This window comes from Athene noctua, chromosome Z (genome assembly GCF_965140245.1).
Source record: "Athene noctua chromosome Z, bAthNoc1.hap1.1, whole genome shotgun sequence".
In the NCBI taxonomy this organism is placed as follows: Eukaryota; Metazoa; Chordata; class Aves; order Strigiformes; family Strigidae; genus Athene; species Athene noctua.
Genome location: NC_134077.1, coordinates 20,181,409 through 20,206,800, shown reverse-complemented (window position 1 = coordinate 20,206,800; position 25,392 = coordinate 20,181,409). Strand labels below are relative to the sequence as shown.

General features: G+C 36.0%; 1 protein-coding gene across 3 annotated transcripts in view; it reads right to left on the bottom strand.

The window, feature by feature from the left end:
- MTREX (Mtr4 exosome RNA helicase) overlaps nt 1-25,392 on the bottom strand; it is a 47,930-nt gene that overhangs the window by 10,229 nt on the left and 12,309 nt on the right. For 2 of the 3 annotated variants that reach the window (XM_074932985.1, XM_074932984.1), the window contains 8 exons: nt 24,495-24,605; nt 23,671-23,772; nt 22,133-22,258; nt 9,068-9,218; nt 5,918-6,090; nt 5,558-5,626; nt 1,276-1,404; nt 20-130 (listed from right to left, as the gene is read on the bottom strand). In XM_074932985.1, the coding sequence (XP_074789086.1) occupies nt 20-130; nt 1,276-1,404; nt 5,558-5,626; nt 5,918-6,090; nt 9,068-9,218; nt 22,133-22,258; nt 23,671-23,772; nt 24,495-24,605 (972 nt within the window). The remainder of the gene's footprint in view (nt 1-19; nt 131-1,275; nt 1,405-5,557; nt 5,627-5,917; nt 6,091-9,067; nt 9,219-22,132; nt 22,259-23,670; nt 23,773-24,494; nt 24,606-25,392) is intronic. The other variant, XM_074932986.1, reaches the window with a different exon arrangement.

Here is a 25,392-nt window from a genome sequence, read left to right as displayed (position 1 = left end):
ACAGCTTAGTAGAACTTACTTGTATAGATTTTAACACACTTTGCCTGTTGTCAACAGGCCTCAGGTCTTTTGGTATGTAGAGTCGGACACTGCTGATAGCTGAGAGAAGATGTACCAAAACAGGAACAACCTATCAAAGACAGCGCAGTAACTGATAAATCAGTGAAAAAATATTTATTATTACTGTTCCATAGCAAAACTTTACAAAGGAAAAGATCTAAGTACACAAGGACAGAGCAGTAGGTAAAGCAATATGAGAAAGCAGGAAAATGTCAGAAGCAGGAAAATATGGGTAATGAGATAAAGTATTAATAAAGAAGAAAACTAGATTTATCCAAATGGGAAAATCAGTTAAATCTGGAGAGAGGCCACAAGCAGAAAAGAAGTTTTCCATTTTTCTATTGTTTTGCCTCTTATCTACTGGAATACATCTTAGGATCCAAATCAGACTAATTATTGTCATATATATAGGAATGCTAACAATAGAGAACATCAAATCAGTAAATGTATATTCATAAGTATCAAAATCATGAAGACACCATGAAAAAATCAAAACTCAAGCTTTAAACTGACTTTGTGAAAAAACCATGCAGACCTCATAAACCACTGTCTGGTCTGAAAATTTTCATTGTTTGTCTTGATATAGGGTTTCAAATTGAAAAATTTAAATAATGCAAATGCTTTCAATAAAAATGACCATTTAATTTTAGAATGAGATAGTCTCGCAAAGCTGAAGGGGTGTGAAAAAAGAAGTAAAAAAAGAATTTTGCTCCCAGAGACAGAAGATACTGTGAAGAAGAGTATCTGCCAAACAGCATTGCTAAAATTTATTACTTAAGGATTATAAAAATTCTAACTAAATTCTTGATCTAGAAGAACAAATGCATATTACGCACAAAATTCTGCACAAGTATCCAAGAAAAAACAGCTTATAGAGACTAGTTTATCTGCAGATTTTACCACTTATACAGGTCATTTTCATGTTTACATTATGGCTACTGTCTTTCATTTACTGATTTGAAATATAGAACACAACAGTAACTAATTTTTGAAGCACTTCTTATATGGTAACAAATTCACTCAAGTATTTTGTTCACACTTAAAAAGTTTCCTCTTCAGTGAAATCAGCAACTGTTTAAGAAAGCGGAGTTAGGTGTACAGCTCCTTTCTCTTAATGCATCAATCCTCCTTTTACCACAGCTTGCAAATATTTTGGAAATAGAATCTTTGAGAACATCTATAAGAAACTATTGAGAATGAAGATGTGTAACAAACCTGCATCTCTCCTTTCTCATTAGGTCTGGCTGGCTTTGCAGCCTCAGTAGCAGAATTCTTCAAACTCTCTTTGCTGCAGTGCAGTAGCACTTCAACTACGTATAGTGGGTCCAGTTCACCAGAATTTGGCTGTTGAGGGCACAGAAAAAATTTGTCCATAACAGTTATTTTAAAATACCAGCAAGAATGGAAGGAAAAAGCATGATTTTATTTCAATATTACAGGTATGAAATGAGCTACTGCTCTTCAGAGCATATCAACTCAGTGATGCAGTATATTCTAAAAACCACTGAATTGGTATTGATTTAAAGTTCCCTCACAGAAAAATACACTTGAAAAAATTACTCCTTCCTCATCCTCCCTCACCAGTGTAGCCGAAAGCCTACTTGCAGCTTTAGGTGCTTCTGCCCTTTCTTCTAGATGTAGCTCTCTTCAGTTACATCTTTTGTAACTGTAATGCAAAATATTTGCATCATGCTAGCTAGCAGTACTGAACTTTGTCATTTTTTTTTAAAAAAAAGAAACAAAATTTGGGCGATCTCTTTCATTTGCAGGTTTGCAAGTTCAAGTTTTTCCCTGCAATAAGGAGCACAGAAAAATCTTTCAACCATAACAGCTTGTGTCTGCAGCAGACCAGAAGCTGCATCTTACAGGTCACACCTTTACATACCCAAAACTGCATACATAACAGCTGACATTCACTTAAAGAACAAAAACATGCAGATATGGTGGTTAAGGACTACTGTTCACAAAGCCTAACCTTTGTTATATACTGCTTCAGAAAAATCTGCCGTTAGTTATTTGACTGGATCAGAATGCACTAAGGTTGCTGAAACACATTCCTACTATAAGCAAATCTTTTTATGACTTTGAATAGAAACAAGCTATAGGCCTAACACTGAAGGCAGACATCATCTTTTAAAATACTATGTGCAACCTTGTCTGCTTCCAAATACAAGAGAGATGATGAGAGAACAGTCTTTTCAAAATCCCATATTAACTCAGTTCAGTTTTACTGGGCAATATTTTTCATTACAACACACTATTTTTTTTGCTGCATGCAAAGCAGGGTGGAGCCAGCTAGCATTTCTAAGAGATTCGCAAAAGTACTATGAGAAACTGCCACAGTAAACTAAACAGAAAAACAGGGTTATCCTGTTCTACTAGATACATAACTTCTTCAAGAAATGCAGTTACTTGCTGGGGAAGAAGCTGCTCCTCTGAATTCTATGCTACATTTGCAGAAAGCACTCACAGCAACGTACAAAACCTGTATGACTGCTGCTCTCCAAATTAATATTTTAAAATAATATCCACATATACCAAATCAGTATCCAGCCAAAGCCACAGAAAGCATAATGCTGACCTGAATAAAGAAGAGACTAAACTCATAGCTGCATATATATGCTACAGAAAATACTATAATTGGAGATGTCTAGAAAATGATGAGAGGAAAAAAGTATTTCTAAAACTAACTGTACTGTAAACCTATTAATAAAGGAGTATACATTTAATTAACATTTGCTGTGAATATTACTCTCTGTAAGTTCACATATACCAATGGCTTTTAGACAACGCTGGCCAGACATGAGTTAACCTAGAACTGCTTTTTGAATGTGCATGTTTCCTTCAGTGGGTTTTCTACAACACTTTAGGTGCTAAACCCTTGAAAAGGAACATCCATGGTTTTATATGCAAGAGTAAAAGGAGACTAGAACACCCTGTAAAAATTTGTTAGTCGCAGACATTTCCATCATATCAAGTTTGAATGATCCTTTGGTTCATGTCGCATTAATCCACATGCTTCAAGGATAAATTTCCTGCCCTCTTTGGCACATTATTCCAAGGATTTTATATTTGCCCTGAAACTTCTTTTACTTTATGTGCCTGGAAACAAAACAAGGTAAAACAGCTGATCATATCTGCAAATCAAGAAATGTGACACAGATAACAAATTCAGATTTCCAGACTGATAACATCAGACTCACTGAAAATTTAGTGACCACAACACAGCAAAAATAATGCTTATTCAGTAAACATAAATGCATATGAACAGGTAAGCACATAAATCTAAGTTTAGTACATAAGGATTATAATTATGCTAAATAAGGAAGACCAAATTTCAGTATCTCAAATTTTAATACCAGTAACTGTTAACAGACAAAATTTGATGTCTAGAATTAGGAATCAGATGACAATATGGACTATAAACAACACAACAGTTAAACTAGCATACTGCTGGCACAATCTAGTGGAAATAAAATTTCTTGCTCAAAAATATTTTGGGTTTTTTTATGAATTCCAAAGCAAATAGTTACTTTGCTGCCTGCTGTACTGTACAATATATAGCAAGCACCACTGCATGACATAAATTCTTCTGTCTGCTTTAATTCAGGGTAAAGTGCTATTTGTATTCACAATTTTGTGGAACACTGCATCATGAAAATTATGCTGCAAAAACATATAAATTAGCAATGAACAAAACTGACAATGACTCATGCTTTTGCTTTCACAATGCAATGACTAAAGAATTACTCAAATACAGACATACTGTAATCCTAGATATCAATCTTAATTACATGTATTCCTCACTAGAAAGAGAACTTCATTAGAAACCATGAAGAAAAATTTACAACTAAAGAAAAACTACTAATAGAGACTGAGTTCAATGTAATTTCTAAAAGCAAAGCCAAAGAACTGTCACAGCTTAGAAGTGGATGAAGGGTTAAAGGCATGGCATAATAGTGACATATTGCAATACTAAGTATACTACTACATTGAACATGGGGAAGTGTATCTGTATCCCAGGACAAAAATACATTGAATAGGCACATTAAATAACAGCCTCTAAGTCATTTGTTTTGCCTCTCCTCATAGAAAGTAGTCTTTCTATACCAATTTTAAAAGTTATATAGCTTTAAGTCTGTTCCATAATTTTCAGCATCTATTGTCATTCTTTCCAAAGAGCTCAGAAGGAAAAATTCAACCCAGCTGCTAGAATGACTTAATGAAAAAAGGGCTGCTGGAGCCAGAGCCACCCCCTGCACAACTGACCGTAATTGCAAAGCTAATATTCAAACCTAAAGGCTTTATACAACAGTGAGACAGGTCAGATCGATAAGGCAAATATATATGTGGGTAAAATATGACACAGATAGAAGAAATGCTTCCAGTGACACAGAGGTTGGCAGTTTTACTTAGAAGGCTGGGGTGAGAAGGAAATCTGTTTTGCTGTTCACATGGCTCTACGAAAAAGGCAGTCTAGAAGCAAAAGTTTAAGCAATAGCAGTAACAGTCCAGCTTTTCAACTTGAAAAGAAATGTGACTTTCAAAGGGAAGATGGAAAACGAAACAAGTTATCTTTTAATAAGTTCTGTATGCACACATTTTTCTCATTTTCTCTTTAATGAATATGCATTAGAGAAGCACCAAAAGGTGCCACAATGTACAGTCATCACCAGAACTTGACAACTTCTCATTTAGACCTAGTAATTAATGCCAATGCTCTCCAGCCAAAATTACAGCAAAAATGCCACCACAGAAAAATACACTTTAAACTTTGGTTTTATTTTAACCAGCCTGTCAAAACATTTCTAAAAGGGAGACTAAAACATCATCTCTGGGGTTGTGTGGAGACCAACTATAAAAATGGATTTTTGGAAGTAAAACCAAATCTGGCTTCTATTCCACCACTGCCCTCTGTATTTTCTTCCACATTTCCCTGAACGCATTTCTACTGTTTTGCTCTCTTCGTAGTTTAACTTCCCAACTCTCAACTCCACAGAAATGTCTCAGGAGAAGCAATCCCATGTCTCATGCACTAGCTCAGGACTCAAGACACAATTCCCCAGTTTCAGATAACCTTCTACACACAGCCAGATGTCAGTCTCCCTAGCTCTCAACCCTCACTTAGAGTTTCTACTGATTTTCTGAGTAGATAAGACTATTTTTCCCATGAACCACTTAGAGTAGTGCTGTTGGGGTTGTCTCAGAAACAAATATCTGTTAGTACCAAGTGCACTTTTGAACTACTTATCCCAGACACAACCAAGCATTTCCTCCATAAATATGTCAAAAGTTAAAAAATGAACACAGGATTTAGGGTTTGTCCCACCTTTCATAGTTTTTTTCTTTATACTTTTACTTCAGGAAGGCCTGAGTATTTTGTAATTTCCTTTGCGAAAGGAAAACTTTTTTGCCTTTGAGAACTACAAAGAAAATAGGAGCTTTATCTTATTTTCAGAAAAAGAATTGTTTCTAATGGACCAAATGTATATTTTACCTTAACATTTGATTTTTTGGAGAAATTAACAACCACTCCCCATCCAAAGTCATCACCTTCGTTCTTCACCTGAAAATATTACAAGATGTTATAACATAAACTATGTGTAATCAATCCTAGCAAGTGTATCTTTTTCTATTTGATATTTGCAACACCAATCATGGACTAATATTCATCGCGGAAATAGTGTTTCTTTTAATTCATTGTTGAATGTTTAACAAAGAACAGAAGTCAAAATTCTTGCTTAGTGAAATGCATGTAATATATCAAGGCGGTAAACCAGCAGACAAGAACCCAGCAAATTTCACAGATAGATAGTAAAAATAAAAACAAAACAAAACAAAACAAGCATCAAGTTACCTTTACCAGTCTCCCTGGCTGTAGAAAGGGCAAACAGTACTTTGGTTTGTGAACATATTCTTCAATCTCTTTACCCAGTTTTGCAAGCTGCTGTCGGATTTTGTAGTATATGACCACATTTTCTTCATTGGGAATTGCTATTTTGTTGTACTGTCCTTCCAAATTATTCACTCCTGTAATAAAAAGTAAAATCTCATGGAAATGAGTAACTTCAGATTTAGAAATCAATGTTTCACCTTCATATCTACATAACTAGTATTCTGTCACTATTTTTGGCATTCATTTTCTATTTACAATAATCTGTTCTCTGGAAAGCTAGAAATTTATAAATGTGTGCATTAAATTTTATTTATAGGAAATTAAATATTAATACTAGAAAATATTATTTTTAAATAAACAAGCTTAAGAAAACAAAGAAGGCTAGATCCCCAATTGTCCAGGAATCACTAATTCAGGGTTACAGAGAAGTCCCACAAGAACTTGCAATAATTTGTAGGAGGGTATTCACTGTCTACCAGCGCCCTTCTACCTCCTCCTATGAAAATAAGATTGCTCAAAGACATCTTCTAACAAGGTATCTTCCAAAAAGAGGGAAGTTGTTAGAAAGTGTTCTTCTTAACCTGTTTTAGGCTCTGAATTCATCAGCTGGAAATCACTATTTTCTTCCTCCAACATTTTTACGCCTTATTTAGGCAAATCAGTTTTTATTATAAGCAACATGCTTTGTTCTCTCACACTGATGATAGCACTAGTAAACATAAGCAACGGACACTTTATAAAGATCTCTTTTTCTCTCTACCAACTCACCCTCTCGTATGCTATTTGAATGCATGCGGGTGACTCAGAAATCCCACGTCACTGGGAGCCTGCTTCAGAGACAGTTCAGGGAAGTGCTCCCTATTTTTAACTGCCAACTTTTTAAAGAAAAAAGCTAGCAATCCATACTCATAGCATAATTTCCAACTTGATCTAAACAACCATTTCTCTCCTTTGTGTTTTTAATTGCAGCTGAAGTGATCACAAAATTTTAATACCCAGTATGGTGCATAAACAAAAAATGTCCAAGAAATATGAAAATTGTTCTCCAGCTTCATTTCTCTCTCTATTGAAATAGCAATGCTGGAATGCCAAAATGAAGATCTAGGTATGCCAGCTGGAACAGTGAGACTCTCAGGAAATACATACTATATTTGACTACTACTGTCTCAAATACTGCACCTGCAAACTAACAAAAACTGCAAAGGGAATCGAAACCCTCCCCCTCAGCACATCTATCAAAGCTACACATTGTGCCTCTTAATATTCAGTTAACAAATGAACAGATGAAATGCTCATTCATCAGTGGTAAAGGAAGAAGTTACCTCTTGTGTTCTTAAGATTTTTCTGGGTTAAGTTTTGAAAGAGGCCTCACTCTCAAACCCTGGCTGAGATCTTTGGAAACTATCTTTGGCTCATGAAAACACACTATTTAAAGATCATGGCTCAAAATTTAGTTACTCAGTGGAGTGCAAATAATGTCTCAGTCCTCTCTGAATTTTGCTTTGTATTTTTATGAAACATTTTTTCCTATACTACTCTGAATACAGTGTGTCTGAATTATTTTTTTAGAGATTGTAATGAGATATTAAAATCATACTTCTTTTAGATCAATTCTTCATATCAAGAAGGAATAAGACCTTTTTTCTCTGCACCTCTAAAAGGCTGCAAGAATTTAAAAATTGTTTTTCTTTCTGCATGTCCTACAGTTTAGCAATGTGACAACTACAGAATCACCTGGAAAAGACCCTGAAGATCACCCAGTCCATTCAACTAACCATTAAACTAACACTGACTGTTCTCAACTACACCCTATCCCTCAGCGCTGTGTCAACTCGACTCTTAAACACCTCCAGGGATGGGGACTCCACCATCCCCCTGGGCAGCCCATTCCAACACCTAACTACCCCTTCTGGACAGAAATGCTTCCTAATATCCAGTCTAAACCTTCCCTGGTGCAACTTGAGGCCATTCCCTCTTGTCTTATTGCTTGTTACTTGGTTAAAGAGACTCATCCCCAGCTCTCTGCACCCTCCTTTCAGGGAGCTGTAGAGGGCGATGAGGTCTCCCCTCAGCCTCCTCTTCTCCAGACTAAACACCCCCAGTTCCCTCAGCCGCTCCCCGTACGACCTGTGCTCCAGACCCTGCACCAGCTTCGTTGCCCTTCTCTGGACACGCTCGAGTCATTCAATGTCCTTTTTGTAGTGAGGGGCCCAAAACTGAACACAGGAATCGAGGGGCGGCCTCCCCAGTGCCGAGTACAGGGGTCAGATCCCTTCCCTGTCCCTGCTGGCCACGCTATTGCTGACACAAGCCAGGATGCCATTGGCCTTCTTGGCCACCTGGGCACACTGATGGCTCCTGTTCAGCCGGCTGTCAATCAACACCCCCAGGTCCTTCTCTGACTGGCAGCTCTCCAGCCACTGCTCCCCAAGCCTGTAGCGCTGCTGGGGGCTGTTGTGGCCCAAGGGCAGCCCCCGGCATTTGCCCTTAGTGAAACTCCTCCAGTTGGCCTCAGCCCATGGCTCCAGCCTGTCCAGGTCTCTCTGCAGAGCCTCCCCACCCTCGAGCAGATCAACACTCCCACCCAACCTGGTGTCATCTGCAAACTGACTGAGGGTGCACTTGATCCCCTCGTCCAGATCATCAATGAAGATGTTAAACAGGAGTGGCCCCAGAACCGAGCCCTGGAGGACACCACTCGTGACTGGCTGCCAACCGGATTTATCTCTGTTCACCACAACTCTTCGGGCCCGGTCGTCCAGCCAGTTTTTTACCCAGGGAAGCGTGTGCCCATCCAAGCCAGGAGCAGCCAGTTTTGCCAGGAGAATGCTGACAAAACAACCATTCTTGTCTGACTTATTGAGGAAAGCTCTCTTCATAGTTTGACAGTACATATCAATAAAGGTCCTAAGAATAAGAGGAAATTACTCTTCCTGAAACTGTAACGTAACAGGAAATTGTGCAGTGGCAACTGTTGGCAGGGAAGGCAAGAACTGCAGAGGTAACTCTTAGAAGGAACTCTTAGAAGTGTGATGAAGTGTAACTACCTGACATCACAGCGCAGCACCTTTTATACTGACTCTTGTAAGTACAACATACAGTAATACTTACTTTCTACTATTTCTGGAATAGTTCTGTAATGTTGGAACTGATAGAAGGATTTTTCTAACATGTATTCAGGGTTAATCTCCTCTACTCGAAGCAAGTTCAATACCATGTTGTACGTCAGGTGGAATGCACTGTTTAAAGGATCAGCTGAACCCTGAAAAAGATCCAAGAGTACCGTCCAGTTAAAAAATATTAACTGCAGCATATAAGAACATACCAAATAAATCATGATGCAATGTTTTATACAAGGAGCTACTTTGATGGGTAGTACCGCTTGTCTTGAATTTAGATTACGTGTCTCATCAAATCCTAAGCAATTTTATTATGCTGAACATGTAACAGCATTTACATGACTCACTGCATCTACAGTTACACTACAATATTATAAATTAGTTCTGAATGAAATTAAAAGATGAAAAACTTAGATGTCTGTTATAGTCTATTATTTGTATTCCGTTATTTTAACTTTTATAGAGTTATTTAACTATTTAAAGCAATCCATTATTTTAATACTCTCGAAAAACTTATTTGCACAACTTTTTATCTTAAGTCTTACTGATCACACTGGTATCTTGGGAAGTCTGTTCAAAAACAGGTAGTCAGCATCTTCTTTAACTTAAGTAATGTCTTACTATAAAATTAATTTACTTTGCAGGTTGTCCAAGAGAGGTTGTGGACTCTTCACTTGGAGAGATACACAAAATCCCACGGTCTTGGGCAGCCTGCTCTAGATGACCCTGACTGAGCCGGGGGCCTGGATGAGATGACCTCCAGAAGTCCCTTATAACCTCAAACTTTCTGGGATTCTGTGAGGTTTATTTTTTTTTTTTTTACAAGGTGGTATTTACAGATATTTTGAATAACCTAAGAAGAAAGGATGCTGGGAAAGAATTGTGAGGAAATACCACATCACTGCCTTCTTTCCCAAATACATCTACTTACTGTCCTCTGTCAAAACAGGGTACTGAACTAACCAGATGCACCTTTGGCCTGATTCACCATAGCAATTATTATGTTCTTATTCAAGAGGAAGACTGCATTATCATAAGAAAAGCAAACATTTAACTGATATACAATAAAACAACCAGCTATTCAAAGAATACACAGAACAGTTAAACAGTGTTCAAGAAAGATCTAGAAGACCTCCACACTACAGCCTCTCTGAGCAAAGGGCAAACTTGAGAAACTGTTTCTAACTTAAGTGTCAGCACAGGCCATCCTGATAAACCAAGTAAGAAGTCACTGCAACCAGAGACGCAAAACTTCTGAGGTATGAAACTGCCCATCTGAAGTGCATAAACTTTAATCTAAAGTAGCACTGGTATCAAAGGAAAATTTGAAGAGAAATCCAGAAGTTATGAAGCAGAAAACTGCAATTTCTGTGCAAGAGGAGTGGAAACCAGAATCAAGACAGCTGAATAGACTACAGCACAACAGCACCATAGACTTTATCTAAAACCAAGGTAGGTATCACAAATCTTTCAGAGCTCTCTGAAGGTGTTAACAAGTACATGGATTATCATACCTCCTTGATTCCTGAAAAACTTATGATAACACACTCCCTACTCCCACCAGACTAATGTAATTATGTCTTTAAGGGATTAAAAAACCAAAAAAAGACAGACCTGTGAATTACAGTTTAATTTGGTATTTTTTCAAAACAAAATTTCCCAGTAGAGACTCAAAGATGTCTGGATTTATAAGACATCTAGAAAAGTCATAGATAGAAAAATAGCAAGGTCTGCTAAAAATACAGAAAATACCAGCAATCCACAGAGTTTCATGATGAGGAATAAAATGGCAAGAGAAACTGAATCTGAAAGTGTATTATAAGATGAAGTGCAACAGTTTGCAACAGTTTAGTATTTATTGCCTATTAAAGAGTGAACTAAACTGGAAGTAAAAGATATTTACTAAACAAATGTAATTTCAGTAAAACCTATGGGTAAATTCAGCTATGATTAAACATTTTAAACTAATAATAATAAAACATAACAAGAAAATGAGTATGTTTCAAGATATATTTTTAATGTAAATATGTGATTGCTTAAAGTTCAACATATCCTATCAGACATTTTAGAAGCTCAGAGATGGCTGACACTTGGGAATGCTACATTTTCTTTTAGGCTCAAGGTTTCCTTTACCTAAAATCAATTATACTGTATCCTCTTGCAGCTCCTTTCTTTGCCTTTTGCTATACAGTAAGGTGTCTAGCAGAGATACTCCCTAATTATATGTAACAAAAAAAGCATAGGCTATTAAAAACCCCCATATGTTAGTTTATATATGCAAATGCTGAAATTCAGATCAAATGCTCTCCTAGGTCAATCTAAGTCTAATGGATTTTAAATGACATTACCACAATACATACATTTTATTGCAATTTAAAATCTACAGTCAGGAATTCTCATACTTTCATTGATGCACAGATGTCAGATTTAATCAGAGAAAGTTTGAGTCTAAGAGTCTTTCACATGTAGGAGATTTAAGAATACTGTAATCCCATTTGCTTTATGTGAGATAAAGGGGTTTAGTAGATTACCTTATAAATGTCAGAATTGTACTCACTGCATGATTATTTCATCTCAGAAAAAAACCCCAGCTTTTACAAAGCAGCCTTCAGCATATGTTTATACTAAGGAAGTACCAACATGTAAAACGGGTTTAAGATAAATCACATACGCTAATGTTTTGCTTTCCATGGCCAGAGACTCAGTCATTCTAGCTTAAATCTGTGAGAATACACGCACAGATTTTCACCTCAAGTCATGTACCACATAACAGAAATACCTCTTAAATTAGATCATGAAATATGTATTTGAAATAACACAATCAGATCTGAAATTACTGCAAATAGGTTTATACTACCAGAAAAGTGTCAATAAGTATGATGTTAACAGCTGAGTTGCAGCGTACTGAGGAAAGCTCAAGATTCTACAGATGTCTCTGGTCTGATACACCAAAGGATGAGAACTGCTGCTGCTGCTGGTAACCGATGTTTAACAAGGCTTTTTCCTTAGACCTAATAAAAGGATTATGTGCCCAAGATCTTGTCTGTTTTTCTAAATATATGAATTGTTCTAGGAAAGAGAAAGGACCACTCCCTAAAAAGTCTGTTAAGCTACAACAGACAATGCCATTTAAAGAATGGCATTTACTAAAGAACAGCAGAGCAATTATGCCAGTGTCAGTTAACGGTGGGTCAGATTCTTTCCTATAGCAACATCCACTGCTATATCCTGGCATCAAGTAAGCAGCTGGAATATACCCACCAGTTTATCTACAGATCAGCAGACATCTGGCAAAATGCTGCTGTGACTGCTCTGATCACACTGTGAACTCCTCTTTCCATTCCTGACGTTACATGGCTTTAAGTCATAATTTAGCTGTGTGCTTGCGAGATTATCAACTATTTGAAAGAATAAAATAGTGTGACACTGTCACTTAAATGCTATCATAAAGTGAGAAAACAATGAACTTCATACAACTATAATACAGGCACAGAACATGCCAAGAAAACCGAACAACTCCTGCGGATTCACTTTAAAGGCTTTTTTAAAATCAGCACAGTTCAACTCTGAAGGAGTGATTTAAAAATGAACTAAAACCACCAAACTATTTCCAAGATTATATAAAGCAGACTTACTTGAAAGGCAGCATTTGAGCCAATTGCTGATGTGGCAATTTTTATTTTGAACACATGATCAGCATTTTACAATTTGAAAATAAGATCATTCCATTAAGACCAAGCAGTTAAAATACAAATCCTGTTTTGGCAAAAATTGTGAATTGTTCCTGTTTCCTCATCTCCTAAACCCCAAGTTTCTCCAAGTTTTGTTCCCGTTCTTTAGGCAATACTACATTCAAAATAAAAAGTCTGAGATCAGCTTATTTTTTTTGAAAACTGGAACAGTTGCTTCTCCAAATTAAAAACACCTATAAGAAGCTTTACTGTATTACACCTTCAGCACAGCCAGTGAATTCTGCAACATGCATTAGTCTCTACAGACTACCCCGGGCTGTCAACAGACTCGCATCTAACAGACAGCAATCACCCAGATGTCCTTGCTTCATTTTCCTAGAAGCAACATACAAATTTTGCAGCTGCATTAGGAAACCTTATAGCAATACACAGTTGTTCTTCCATAATAAGTACACACAAAACATGAGTAGACAATCAAGCTTTTTCTGATAAATCACAAAGATTGGCATGATTACTGAAGAGGCAGTTAAAAGTTACCTAAAGACACCTGTCAGATATATATGCTGGAGGGAAGGGAAGAACAGGAGGGGAGGAAAGATAGATACATTACTGATAGGAAAATGGAAAAGGTGGACCTGTTTCCTATCTTGTACTGTGCAGGCTTTTTGAGAGCAACGTGTTCAACTATCCTGGATTTTGCTTGCTGCTATAAGAGGCAAACCAGTTTAACTTAGATCTTCTCCATGACAGTTTGCTCCTCTTGCAAACTCCTTCTTTACTCAAGCCCTGTGCCACCAGCTCCCAGAACAATTACTTTTCTTATTTTCTTAAAAATATTGTAAAGTATGTGCATGACATTTAACTCATCCCCTACCATAGATCCTCCTGTCACAACTCATCAATCTTCTCTTCGACAAGCTAGGGTATGTGCCTCATCTGCAATCATCTGCCTCAAGTTCTCTCTCTCCAGAGAAAAAGCTCCATATTAGAAAAAGAAAGAACTACCAACTAGTCAAGCAGAAGATTGAGCAAAAGCCTAATTGATCAGAGCTGTAACAAAAGTTTATGAGAAAGGCTGCCTTGAACAACCATCAAGAAGCCAAACACAAGCTGTGTCCGTGACTTTACTGATGTTGGAGAACTACCATCCCAGTTCTACAGCCTCCTTTCTACAAGTAATCCTCCTCCTCAGCCTGTCAAAGACGGCAGTCCCCACACCCCAAATCTTCAACAGACAGTACAACAGATTTATGTCTGAATATTAAAAAAAAAAAAAAGAACAATTTTATGAGCTGTTTTATCCATAACTCTGGATGGGAACTGGTTAGATACGTGAGGACAGCCTGGATATATCAAATAAAGTTCTCAGAAATTAATGACCTACTCTGTGTGCTTGCAACCACTTCACTTCTTGAGAAATTTTAAACCAACTTACTGGTATCATCCTTCCAAGTTTTCCAAGATTTGGATTGCAAAGGAATGATTGGTTTAAGTTGATAATGTTAAAAATCAAGAACATGCCCATAAACAATTTATTACAGAAATAACTTAGTCAAGATCTATCTGAAAATTATAGCAGCTATACACTGTGCCCTGTAACTGCCAGCAACTTCAGAGTGCAGTCTCTCCTTAACACAACCAAATCATCCAACGTGGCATTCAGCATTTCCTAGTCCTACCATTTCTTGCCCACATAAACTAGAAAGATACAAGATTGGAGAGGAGGAATATTAGTGTCTGGAATTGATATTCAAAAGGTTTTTTCACATTTTTTTAATTACTGTTAAGACTTGGAAGCTCTGTCTAACAAGAGATCTGAGAGCTGTCATTGCTGCATTATGGCACGTAGTGTTGAGCAAGATGTACATTTGGTAAGGGTTACTCTCTCTGTTCTCTCTTATGGTGGGAGAAAAATATTTACATTTTCAAAACTGTTCCCATGCAGAGAGAGGAACAAATTTTGCATGTAACTTTCTTGTTTTCCAGCCTCTCATGGAAAACATGTACAAAGCTTTCACACGGAACATAAGATGGCAAATACTGTCTGAAACTAACACTGAGGGACATTACGAGGTAACCAAGACGAAAGAGGCAACGTGCAAAGCAACAATGAAGTATCTTTCATAATGACACAAATCAGATACACTACAGGACATATTTTACACCATCTGGTCCACTGACTGTTTCATTTATTTATCAGTGTTTCCAGAAATAAGCTGAATTAATTAGTTTCCAAAGAGGAAACAAAGAACTGCTTTACAAAAAGGGCAGACAGAACACATTGATGATATTTAAAAGGTCTCTCACTTTTTTCCTCATAAGGGGGAAATACGTACATTTAGCTGTCTGTAACAGTTGCCATTATGAATTTCTATGAAAAACCTCATCAAATAAAAATGCAAGTGACTGCCTGATAATCTGTAAAACATAGAAATGCCTTTAGTGAAACAGCAATTAACAGCACACATTTTTTTCTACACATCAATGATACAGTTACCACATGAATAAGCAGATGCCTCTCAGAAATATTAAAAAAGACTGTATAGTTATACTGATAACAGGATTATCCTGAGCCATCCTGGCATGATTGCAAAACCTACAAAAACCCCTTCTGTAGGGTTACTTTTAAGAGACAACAGTAAGTAGCTATTTTAAGCACAAATTAATTAGCAATCTAGCTAACTGCTTTGCCCCAAAACCAGTTGCAAAAACAAAACCAGAAGCCACTGTGGGTGGCAAAATGCTGCTTTAGCAGGCTTTGCCGATGAAAATACCTCCAGCTTGGGTTCCACAAATGCTCCAGTTGTAATTCGAGACTTAAAAGGAATAAAAATGTATCTCAATTTCTCTCGCATGCAATTACCACCGTCTGAAGTTAGTTCTGAATGACTGAACTTTTCAGTCATTTACTCTCTCTTAAATAGTAGGCTCCTACCATTGTAACCAACCTTAGTTTTACTTCAGGCTATTAACTCCAAGTTGTCTTCTTCCCCTAAGCCTTTTGTCTTCTTTCTGAACTGAACACAGAAAAATATACAAAAACCCTACACAGTTGTACCAAGGCATCCCCACTCAACAAAGCAGTATTTAAACTCTGAAGCAAATATTAACTTAAAAATTTAGAAACTGGCCCTCCCCAAACCAGGATCATAGCACTGCTACAGGAATTGCTCTGCACAGAACACAAATGGACAGTGGGGGCAAGGTAACTCACCATGTGTTCAACACCATACTGTACAATGATTCTTTTGGACCTGAGCTAGCCTGCTAAGACTATAACTGTATTTGTATAATACATTTGAGAGAATAATATTGCTCCTTCTAGGTTGGATGAACTCAGAGAATGCTGAAATGCAAAAAAACAAATGGTATCTATATCTGCACTAAGAAGCTAGCCAAGATCCTCGACAGTCACTGGTTTCAGATTTGCTACTACAGGTAGCAGGTCACTGATGTGGCAATTTACAATTTCGATAAATATGCAGTATGTTTAACTTAAAGGACATGTATGCCCTAGCAAAGATCATATACTTCTACAAAAAGTTAACATAATTTTTAAAAAGGAACTTTTGTCTTCTGTTCATCTTCCACCTACCGTTCTTTTAAGAATAAGAAGGCAAAGAAAAAAAAACAAAACTTAACCAGTCAAAACGCATTCACATTTGTAGCGATGAGTTTACCAAAGTAAAAGAAAATTTCCAAAAAATCTATTAGCTCAGGGGAATCTGCTTTCCACAGACTGACCTAATAAAACTTAAGTAACTTGTGGTAATAAGAAGCAGCAACTGCAATTCATAAACACCAGTTAGCTTAGTCCTACTGTCTCTGGCAAAGCCTGAGGTGAAGTTAAAGAGTGACAAACTATTTTACATGCCACCTGATGCACCGCATCTTCCCACATTTTGGTTACAAACAGCAGGAAGAACAACCATTTGTGGTTTTCTATCTGCTGGCTTGTATAATTATCTACAAAACTGTCACCCTGTTCACGATGGCATCTGAATATCTGTTTCCCTTAAAATAGCTGAATTCTCTCCACGATTTCATGCTAAAATCTTGTTGACTTTTAGCATATTTTAAATTAAGGTTAGAAATCAAGTACCTTCCTGAATTGAAGCCTGGAAAATTTCTGCAGTGCAAGCTTCATAAGAACAAAAAAAGTTTGGCAATAAAAAAATGGTATTTTGACAATTAAAAATTTTTTTTTTAAAAAAAATCACATTAAAATTGTTTTTATCTAAATTTTGATAAGGTATCCAAAATGTTTCATTGATATTCTCATTTATGTCACAACTTTAGATTAGAAAGAACGTTATACTGTCCTCAAATCACCAGTGACAATCTATTTATCTAGATTTTGCCACACCTTTTCCAAAAAGTGCTAGTGCCAACCTCCAGCTGAAATCTATTTCTCTCCCAAACTAGGCTTTAGTAATTTTCTAAGATCCTGAGGCATTCATTATTTCCATATGAGTAAGCTTTAAACCAAACCAAAGTACAATAGTATAATTAAGCTGGCATGTTATGCTGATGTTTGCAGAGGGACAGAATGCTCACAGAAGACAGTCTCACTAGAAGGCTTCACCTGCTGTCTTGTGCATAGTTCCAAACAACAAGACCAAATGGAAAATTGTAACTACTATTCACTCACAAATTACAGGAAAATGAACTGAAATACCAGTTTGCTTCTTTAAAAACATCTTTAATGCATTTGGGGAAAAGTAAATGGAAAATCTGCACAAAGTACCACTTTAAAAGATGAAGACAACCCGCAGTATTAAAGATTCTGTGGACTCTTTATCATAAAAGTGAGGTAGTAAGCCATATCATTCCATACCTATTTCAGTACAGGCCACTACATTTTTCACAAGAAAACATTACTCATAGACATTGTATCAGGATATCCTCTGGCCAAAGAAGCTTGTGCTGCAATTTTGCCAAACACTGCACTAAAGAACTGCTACACTCTTGCCTGCATTTGATTGTACCTTGAGCTTCCTGATAGAGGTTGTCAACAGCTCCCTATTCTTGACTTCTGTGACAGCCAGGCATACAGAGCAAACAACCTCTGCTTCTTCACTTCAGACAGTGCTAATCATTTCATTTGATAAAGAACCTCTGTTGATGCTCTACTCCCATGCTTCTTGCCTAATCACACAGTAAAAATTCAGTACCATTTGTAAGAACAAAATGAGAACTCAGTTTAACAGAATAAATCTTACCACCTGAAAAATTTCCCATTCACTGAAAGGGTTTTCTATATATTAGTCAAATGAGATCAGTTAAACAAAAACACATTAATAATTTCAAGAGTATGATGTTAAAATATATGGGTATTTTAAAGGGTAATAAAGACCAACAACAGTTTTGGACTGTCCTAAATCTACCTAGCAATAACAACAACAAAAAATCACCCCAAAACCCAACCACTCAAACAGAATCTATACTTTTACACTAGGTAATTTTTAAAGTTTTACTGTTTTTCAACCTAATTCAAGAGCATACACATCCACATTTATTTTAAAACACGGAATTGATTTATCAGAGTTTTTTATGGCATTAGATAACTATGGCACTTCTCATGACCCAGGCAAAAGTTTTAGTTGCTTGTTACACTTTCTGTGTTAGAAATCCACAGAAACTTATGCTGACAGGCAGCTATGCTTATGCAAAAATACTAACTTCCAGCAATTTCATCACATAGCTCCTGTTCCAGAAACTTCCTCTTCCTGCAGCTGATGCTTCTCATCACCTCACCATTACCAATCTTATTTATTCCCAATCAGCATAAATATATTTATTTTTATGTAAATATAGGTCTTCACGGTAAGTAGAATTTTCTTTGTACTTGGGAGTCTGAAAGGAATAGCTGTATCTGATATGGAGCAGATGATTAAAACACAGATGCTGCCTCAGTTATAAGGAAACAATGATTTGTCCTTTCAAAATTAAGAAACTTTCCAACAACTGCACAGTGGTCATATGAGAGAGCTGTGCAAACAGGCAGAAAGTTAGCGAAAAGTATCAAGATGTCTGACTTGCTATCCTGTTCATTTGCCTAGTACAATAAACAACCTAAAAGTCAAAATAAAATACAAAAAGACAAGACAGATTTCACAGAGGCCAAACAAGTACAGTAGTGCCAACTTTAAAAATGAAGGCCCAGCCAAGGAGCCTAGTGGACTATCTCCTACAGCTTGGCATTGGGACACTTTATTGACAAGGAAAGCATAATACTGTGTATTTTTTCTGGCTAGATGAGTGTTTTCTTTCATTTTTTCAGTCCATCTAGCTTATCCTGTGAAGGAATAAGTAGATGCAAAGAATTGATACACTCAAATTCAAGGCTCAAAAACTTAACTTACATTAGCACATTTTCTTTCATTATATAATCATTCATTTCTGTAATGTAATTAGCTTAAAATTTTTGTCTTTTAGAGACATTAACAGATTACCACTGCTCAGTAACTCAGTTGGCTCTGGAGGAATACATGCTTGTAACATGGCCAAATTCCAACTAGAAAGATGCTGTTCTGGTCTTAAAGGTGATACAGCATCAGAAGAAGCTTTCCACTTCCTACCTAAAGTATCACAATATAGCTAAAGATTGTAATGAAGGAAATAAAAAAAATTTTCCCACCAAACATTTTTTAGTATTATGTAAATGTAAAACTGTAATTTACTGTCTTCAGAAATCTATCAAACAGTACTGTGTTTATAGATTTGTGCAAATCACCAGTTTACTAAATATTCAATGGTCAAATAAATGCTAAGGATAAACAAAAACCCCTAGTTACACTACAGAAGACAAATGTACATTACCAAGTTAAAGAAATATTTACAAATACCCCTTGGAAGAACTCCATCTAAGATTTGAACTTTGAACTGAAGTCTGAAGTGAGGTACACAATGTTGCGACGAACAGTGGCAGCCAAACAGCACAGCTGCAACAATACTGCTGGTACTGAAACGTACTCAAAGCTCTCACTTCACTTACAGCAGCTGACAACATTATTCCTAGATGTTTTGCTCTAGTTTTCAGGAAATGGTTTGGATCAGACATGCATTAAGGTTGAAGAGTGATGATAAAAATGTCCTATGTAAATGTCCTATGACTCTTAGTATGGCTAATGCATTTCCTCTGAAGTTTTCCCTATAGATCTTTAGGTTATCCTGGAGCAAAGCCACAATACTTGATGTGGCGGTAAAATATTACCACAAGACATGATCATGATCTTAATACAGATTTTTTTTATTTACACTGTCAGTTACTAAGTAAAAGCTAATTCAGACACACTTAACGATGAATACAAAATGTGAATATTGAAGAAATGTTAAGTCTGTACACATTATTGGCCTGTTTTGATATAAAATTTCCTCAAAGTGTTTTGTATTTAAAAGGGGAAAATATGAAGTATTTTTTAATGTTGTACTGCTCATCTCATAAAAAGATTACTTTTACTGCCTTTTCAGCAATTGACTAAATGGTAACAGAAGCTACAGAAGCATCGGTACCTTCATTATAGCCCCTTCGAATCTTTTTCAAAGAAATCTTAAATTCAGTCCTTGCTCACAAGTGAAGTAGTGTGAAAAATTAATGAAATACATTAATGTATTTAAATCAGTGGAGAAGAACCAAACGATACTATGGAAAGCCAAAAACTTCCCATTATTTTTCCCTTTTGTTACCTTATAATTCAAAAGGCAGGGAAAAAAAATAAAATCAAAGGGCTTATAGTTTCAATAAAGGAAATATTCTTTATTATTTCCTTAAAATCTAGACAACAAATCGAGATAGTATCAAAAAGATGTAGGTGATACACTGTTTCCTTTTTTCTCCATACTTCATGCAGATTGAGTTCTACAGTTCTCAAACTACTGAATGTACAAACTTAAAAACATACCTTCTGAATGGTTGAACTTATAGAGTAATCTCATAAAGCTAGAAGATAAATAACTGAAAGATCAATTTTTCTTAAGCTATTTACTATTACGTCAAATAAATTAACCTTTGGGGGATATTCTTTATAAACTACAAATTACAAGTTCAAAAAATTAATGATATTTATAAGAACTGGTTTTTTCTCTCATTTTGTATCTCCTGCTGTTTTATTTTTCAATGGTGGAATTAGAGTGGTATAAAGACTTTATTTAAATATGTATGCCACAAAAACATCTATTTTTTATAATAGACTTAAAAACACATAAAAATACACTTAAAATACTTAGCCTTCATACATCTCAGAGATGTACACACACATTAAGTGTGGATGTAAACAAATACACATCCACTCCACTGGGAAAACACAAATCAAATCAAGACTAAGAAGTAAATTCAAAACCTAACGCTACCATATATGAATGAGTTCCAATATTTTTGAAACTTATTTTACTAATTTGTGGTTAGTTAGCCATAACATAGTATTTATGAAAATTCTGACTTTAAGAAGGTACAATTAACACCATTTATACAAACTTTGATAATACTCTTAAGCGTTGTTTCAACACAAATGACCTGCTATTTGTACCAAGACTACAAGCTCCCAAACTGTGTGCAGAGTAACTCCCCAAGTTTTCAATTTTAACATGCATACACAATTAATGTAAGCAGTCTAAGACAGACAACACACAGAACAGAATATTATGCTTCATTATGGTGATTTTTGCCATGTATTTTAAATAGAAGTGTAATGTATGCAATAATAAAGCAAGAGTGCAAAATGAACAATGAGTGCAAAATAAAGCAAGAATTGAATCTGTAACAATTTCCACTACAGTTGTGAGGAAGCCCTATAATCTAATGCTCATCTCAATCACAAGAGTATATTTTTTCAATCTCTTGATTTATAAACCTCAGTCTCCTACAAGCACTATCAATAGTTAATTTTAGCTGACAGGCATCTCACTCTTATTTAGATGTACCTCATTTTATCCAGTTTGTCTATTACACTGAAAAGTCCATTAACAGAGTTTTATTTCACCACAGAACCAAGCCTTTAATAATTCTTGTGAAAGCTCAGATAACCTGTTCTAGTTCAGCAATATCCTTGAACTGACTGTGGTCAGCAAGAAATTAACAGAATGCTGCAGCAGTAGTGATACGACTAGAAAACAGAATGTAATTGTACCTCTCCTGCCTGAGATCCCTTTTATACAGAGAAGGATGATAATGGTCTCACAGTAGAAACTCTCACTTGAATGAAAATTCAGTGAAAGCCCATAATCCTTTTAGCCCATGCATCTCCTACTTGCATGCTCTACATACATTTTTTCTCTAGGTGTACAATTTTACATGTTACATTATTCAAATGAGAATAACCTTAGTGGAGAGAATAAAAAAAAAAAGAAGTTAACTTCTCTCCTACCTTCAAGAGCTGCTTGCCAATTGTTGGACTCATTTTTTCATCCACCATAAGAATTACTATTCCTCTGTCATCCATACCTCGACGTCCTGCACGACCTGACATTTGAATGTATTCACCTGAGGATATCTAGGATAAAACAAGAAAAAAAAAATAACAAACATGAGAAAAATAGCAAAAACATATAAAGTGCTATTTACAATTATACAGTAAATGACCATGATGTATAAAAATTAGGAGAGTTATCTAAGACATGAACTTTTCACAGATTCCATTGACTACGAATAATGCACCTCAGCAGCATTAACTAACGTTTCCATAGCTACAGTGATTTCTGTAACAGTGTATCACTTTAATAAATACAAAAACCATTTTATGTCTTACGCGATAGAAGGTTGCTGGGCATGGTGGAGATCATTAAATTATAATACATCTTCTACATACCGATAATTCATCTTCACCATCTTCAAATAATGTATCATTTCATTCAAATGATTAAAATGATTCACATATGTAACATTAAAATACTGATACCTAGCAGAAGCAGCATTTCTATGCCTACTAACAGTGAAATGGAAGAGGTTATGAAGAACTGGGACATGGACAAGAGCCAGCTGTAAGTGGTTCCCTATGTCTCAGTAAATCATAAAACCTTTTTTTTTTTTATCTGTGGCACTTGTGCTCACTTTAAGTCAGATGTCAAAAACTACTTAAGAAAACTGTGCTAAGTCATTTCAAAAGCAGGAGTACCACATATCTGATCCCTCAAAGGTAGTCAATTCTCACACACACCTTAAGAACATGCAATCAGACTGAACAAATACTGAAACTGAACAGCCTGAACTAAGACTGAAAAGATATTTACTTCATAATGCATCTCAAGTCACTTGTCACGTTTACCTCAATTTTCCCATCTCTGAAAGATGAACCATGACACTTATTTATAATGGAATGACTTGTACACCCTTATTATTATTTATATGTGAATCACATTCCTTTAACATTTAAAACTTTTAAATTACTTGTTTTTAAGCTGTTTTAAAAACGTGTCTCTCCCTCTGCACATTTGTCTTTCTGTGGGCTACCCAAAACACTATGCTGGAACAGAACAGTCAATACTCTCCTGAGGTAAATCATCTCTTTTCTTGGGTCTGTCTAAACCTAAATTTAGCAATCATTATGATATGATACTGAACCCACTCACTCTCCACATTTCTCTGACACAGAAGAAAATGCCTAGGTCACACAACCTTGGACAAGTTGTGCAGAAGTCTTAGTCTAATTCAGTGTCCACCACTAACCTGTGTTTCGTGTCCTTTTGCTGTGTCTATTAAACTAAACAATCTCATGCATAATCTGAGGAATCTTGTCTTCAGGAATTTGTACACTAATTATAAATGAATTAGTGAACAAAGAAAGATTTTTGAAAGAAAAAAGATATTATCTACTACACTGAAGTGGATACGTCACAAGTAAATTTAAACCTAATAAGGTTTCAATAATGCAATTCAGTTATTCTACAGAACCCATTTTTCACTTACCCATCGGAAATCTTTTCCATCAAATTTGCTGGCACTTGTAAATAGCACAGTCCTGGCTGGCATATTAATTCCCATAGCAAAAGTCTCTGTTGCAAATAAGGCCTAAATAAACAGACTAAAGTTAAGCAAGCAAAAACAAACACTCTTAAGCAAACATGCAAATCATCAGACATTACTACACAAAACCCCACAACAGTTAGACATTGTAAGTTTAAATACTTTAGAATAAAATCTTGAACACATAAAACTAGAGCTGTAATTGTGCACTAACATAAGACATCTACGGCAAAGCATTAAAGACTACAAACTTTTCCTTATAGAGAGAAAAAAAACCAAACCTGCTTCAAGAATTTTTGTTTTCAGGTAAAGATGGAGGCATTTACAGAAATATTTGCATTTCTCAAGGTAAGGGTGATGCAACCAGTTACACCAATTAACCTGTGCCACTGGAACAGCTACAGGCTTCCAGAGGTTCTGTGTGCATTTGTAGAACCCAGTATATAGATCCGCTGAATGAAACCTCTCCCTTCACATGTGTGTAGCTCTTTTTAAAAAAAACTGCCTACTTAATGGTTCACACAGTGTTCAAAAACAGTTTTGGTAAGTACTAAGCCTTATGCTTCCTGCACAGAATCACATTCAAAACAGAAAGCACTTTTCAGTTTGGCACCGTAATGAGTCCTTCACCTTTTTCAGACCATACGCAGATCTCCACTGTAATACTAGCATATATTCTGAGCTAAGACACGGGTCCTGTTTTTTCAGGATTACCAACTGTGTATTCACAACAGAGAAAAACTTAAATATGGACATGAATTATATACCTTTATTAGGCCCTCAGAGAAAAGAATTTCTATGGTTTCTTTTAGGATAGGAAGCAGACCGCCATGATGGATACCAATTCCTCGCTTCAAAAGAGGAAGTACATGCTCAACCTGCGAAGAAAGGTATAAAGACCCATAAAAAAATTTTAATATTCATTACTAAAAAATAAAACCTGAACAGAAAACCTCAACACTGCCCTCAGTGTTCATGTAATTCAGTATCTCCCGATTTTAAATACAATAAATACTTCAATATTATTTTCCGGTTAGAACTAGGGATGATGTGAAGAGTAAAGCCAGAGGCCAATCTTTTCAATAGACTAGTCTTAAACTGGGTTAACCAACTGTGAAGCTATGCCCTAATCTACACATGCAGTTAGTACTTAAATTTGCCTCTATACAAAAAAACATTGCCTCATTTAAAATAATTTTCGGAAATAGCGATCCTGGTATTCATGAGCTCTTTTGTTTCAGTTTTAGTTGCAGTGATTTCATTTACTGATGTATGCTGTAAAACAGTGAAGTCAGCACCCACGAGAGTGATACATGGAAATCCAGGCTGTAAATGACTGAATTAGTCTCTTAAATTCTAAAAACATTATACTTCAAATACCTATACAAACTCAGTTTTGTCTCTGTTTTTTCTTTTAAAACAATGTTTCCTATTAATAATCTAATAACACTTGGTTACCACCCCAAACCTAATTTTGAGAATACACTGTCCACAGATACTAAAACAGATTACTTGGGTATAATGCCACTGTTATAAGCTTACCAAAAATACCATCATGTAACACCTTATATACTGGATTCTTATTTTCTGTTTTTCTCAAGTTCATGAATAAACAGGTATGCGGAATCCAAAGCAAGTAGGCATGGCCAAAAATTCAACGGTTAT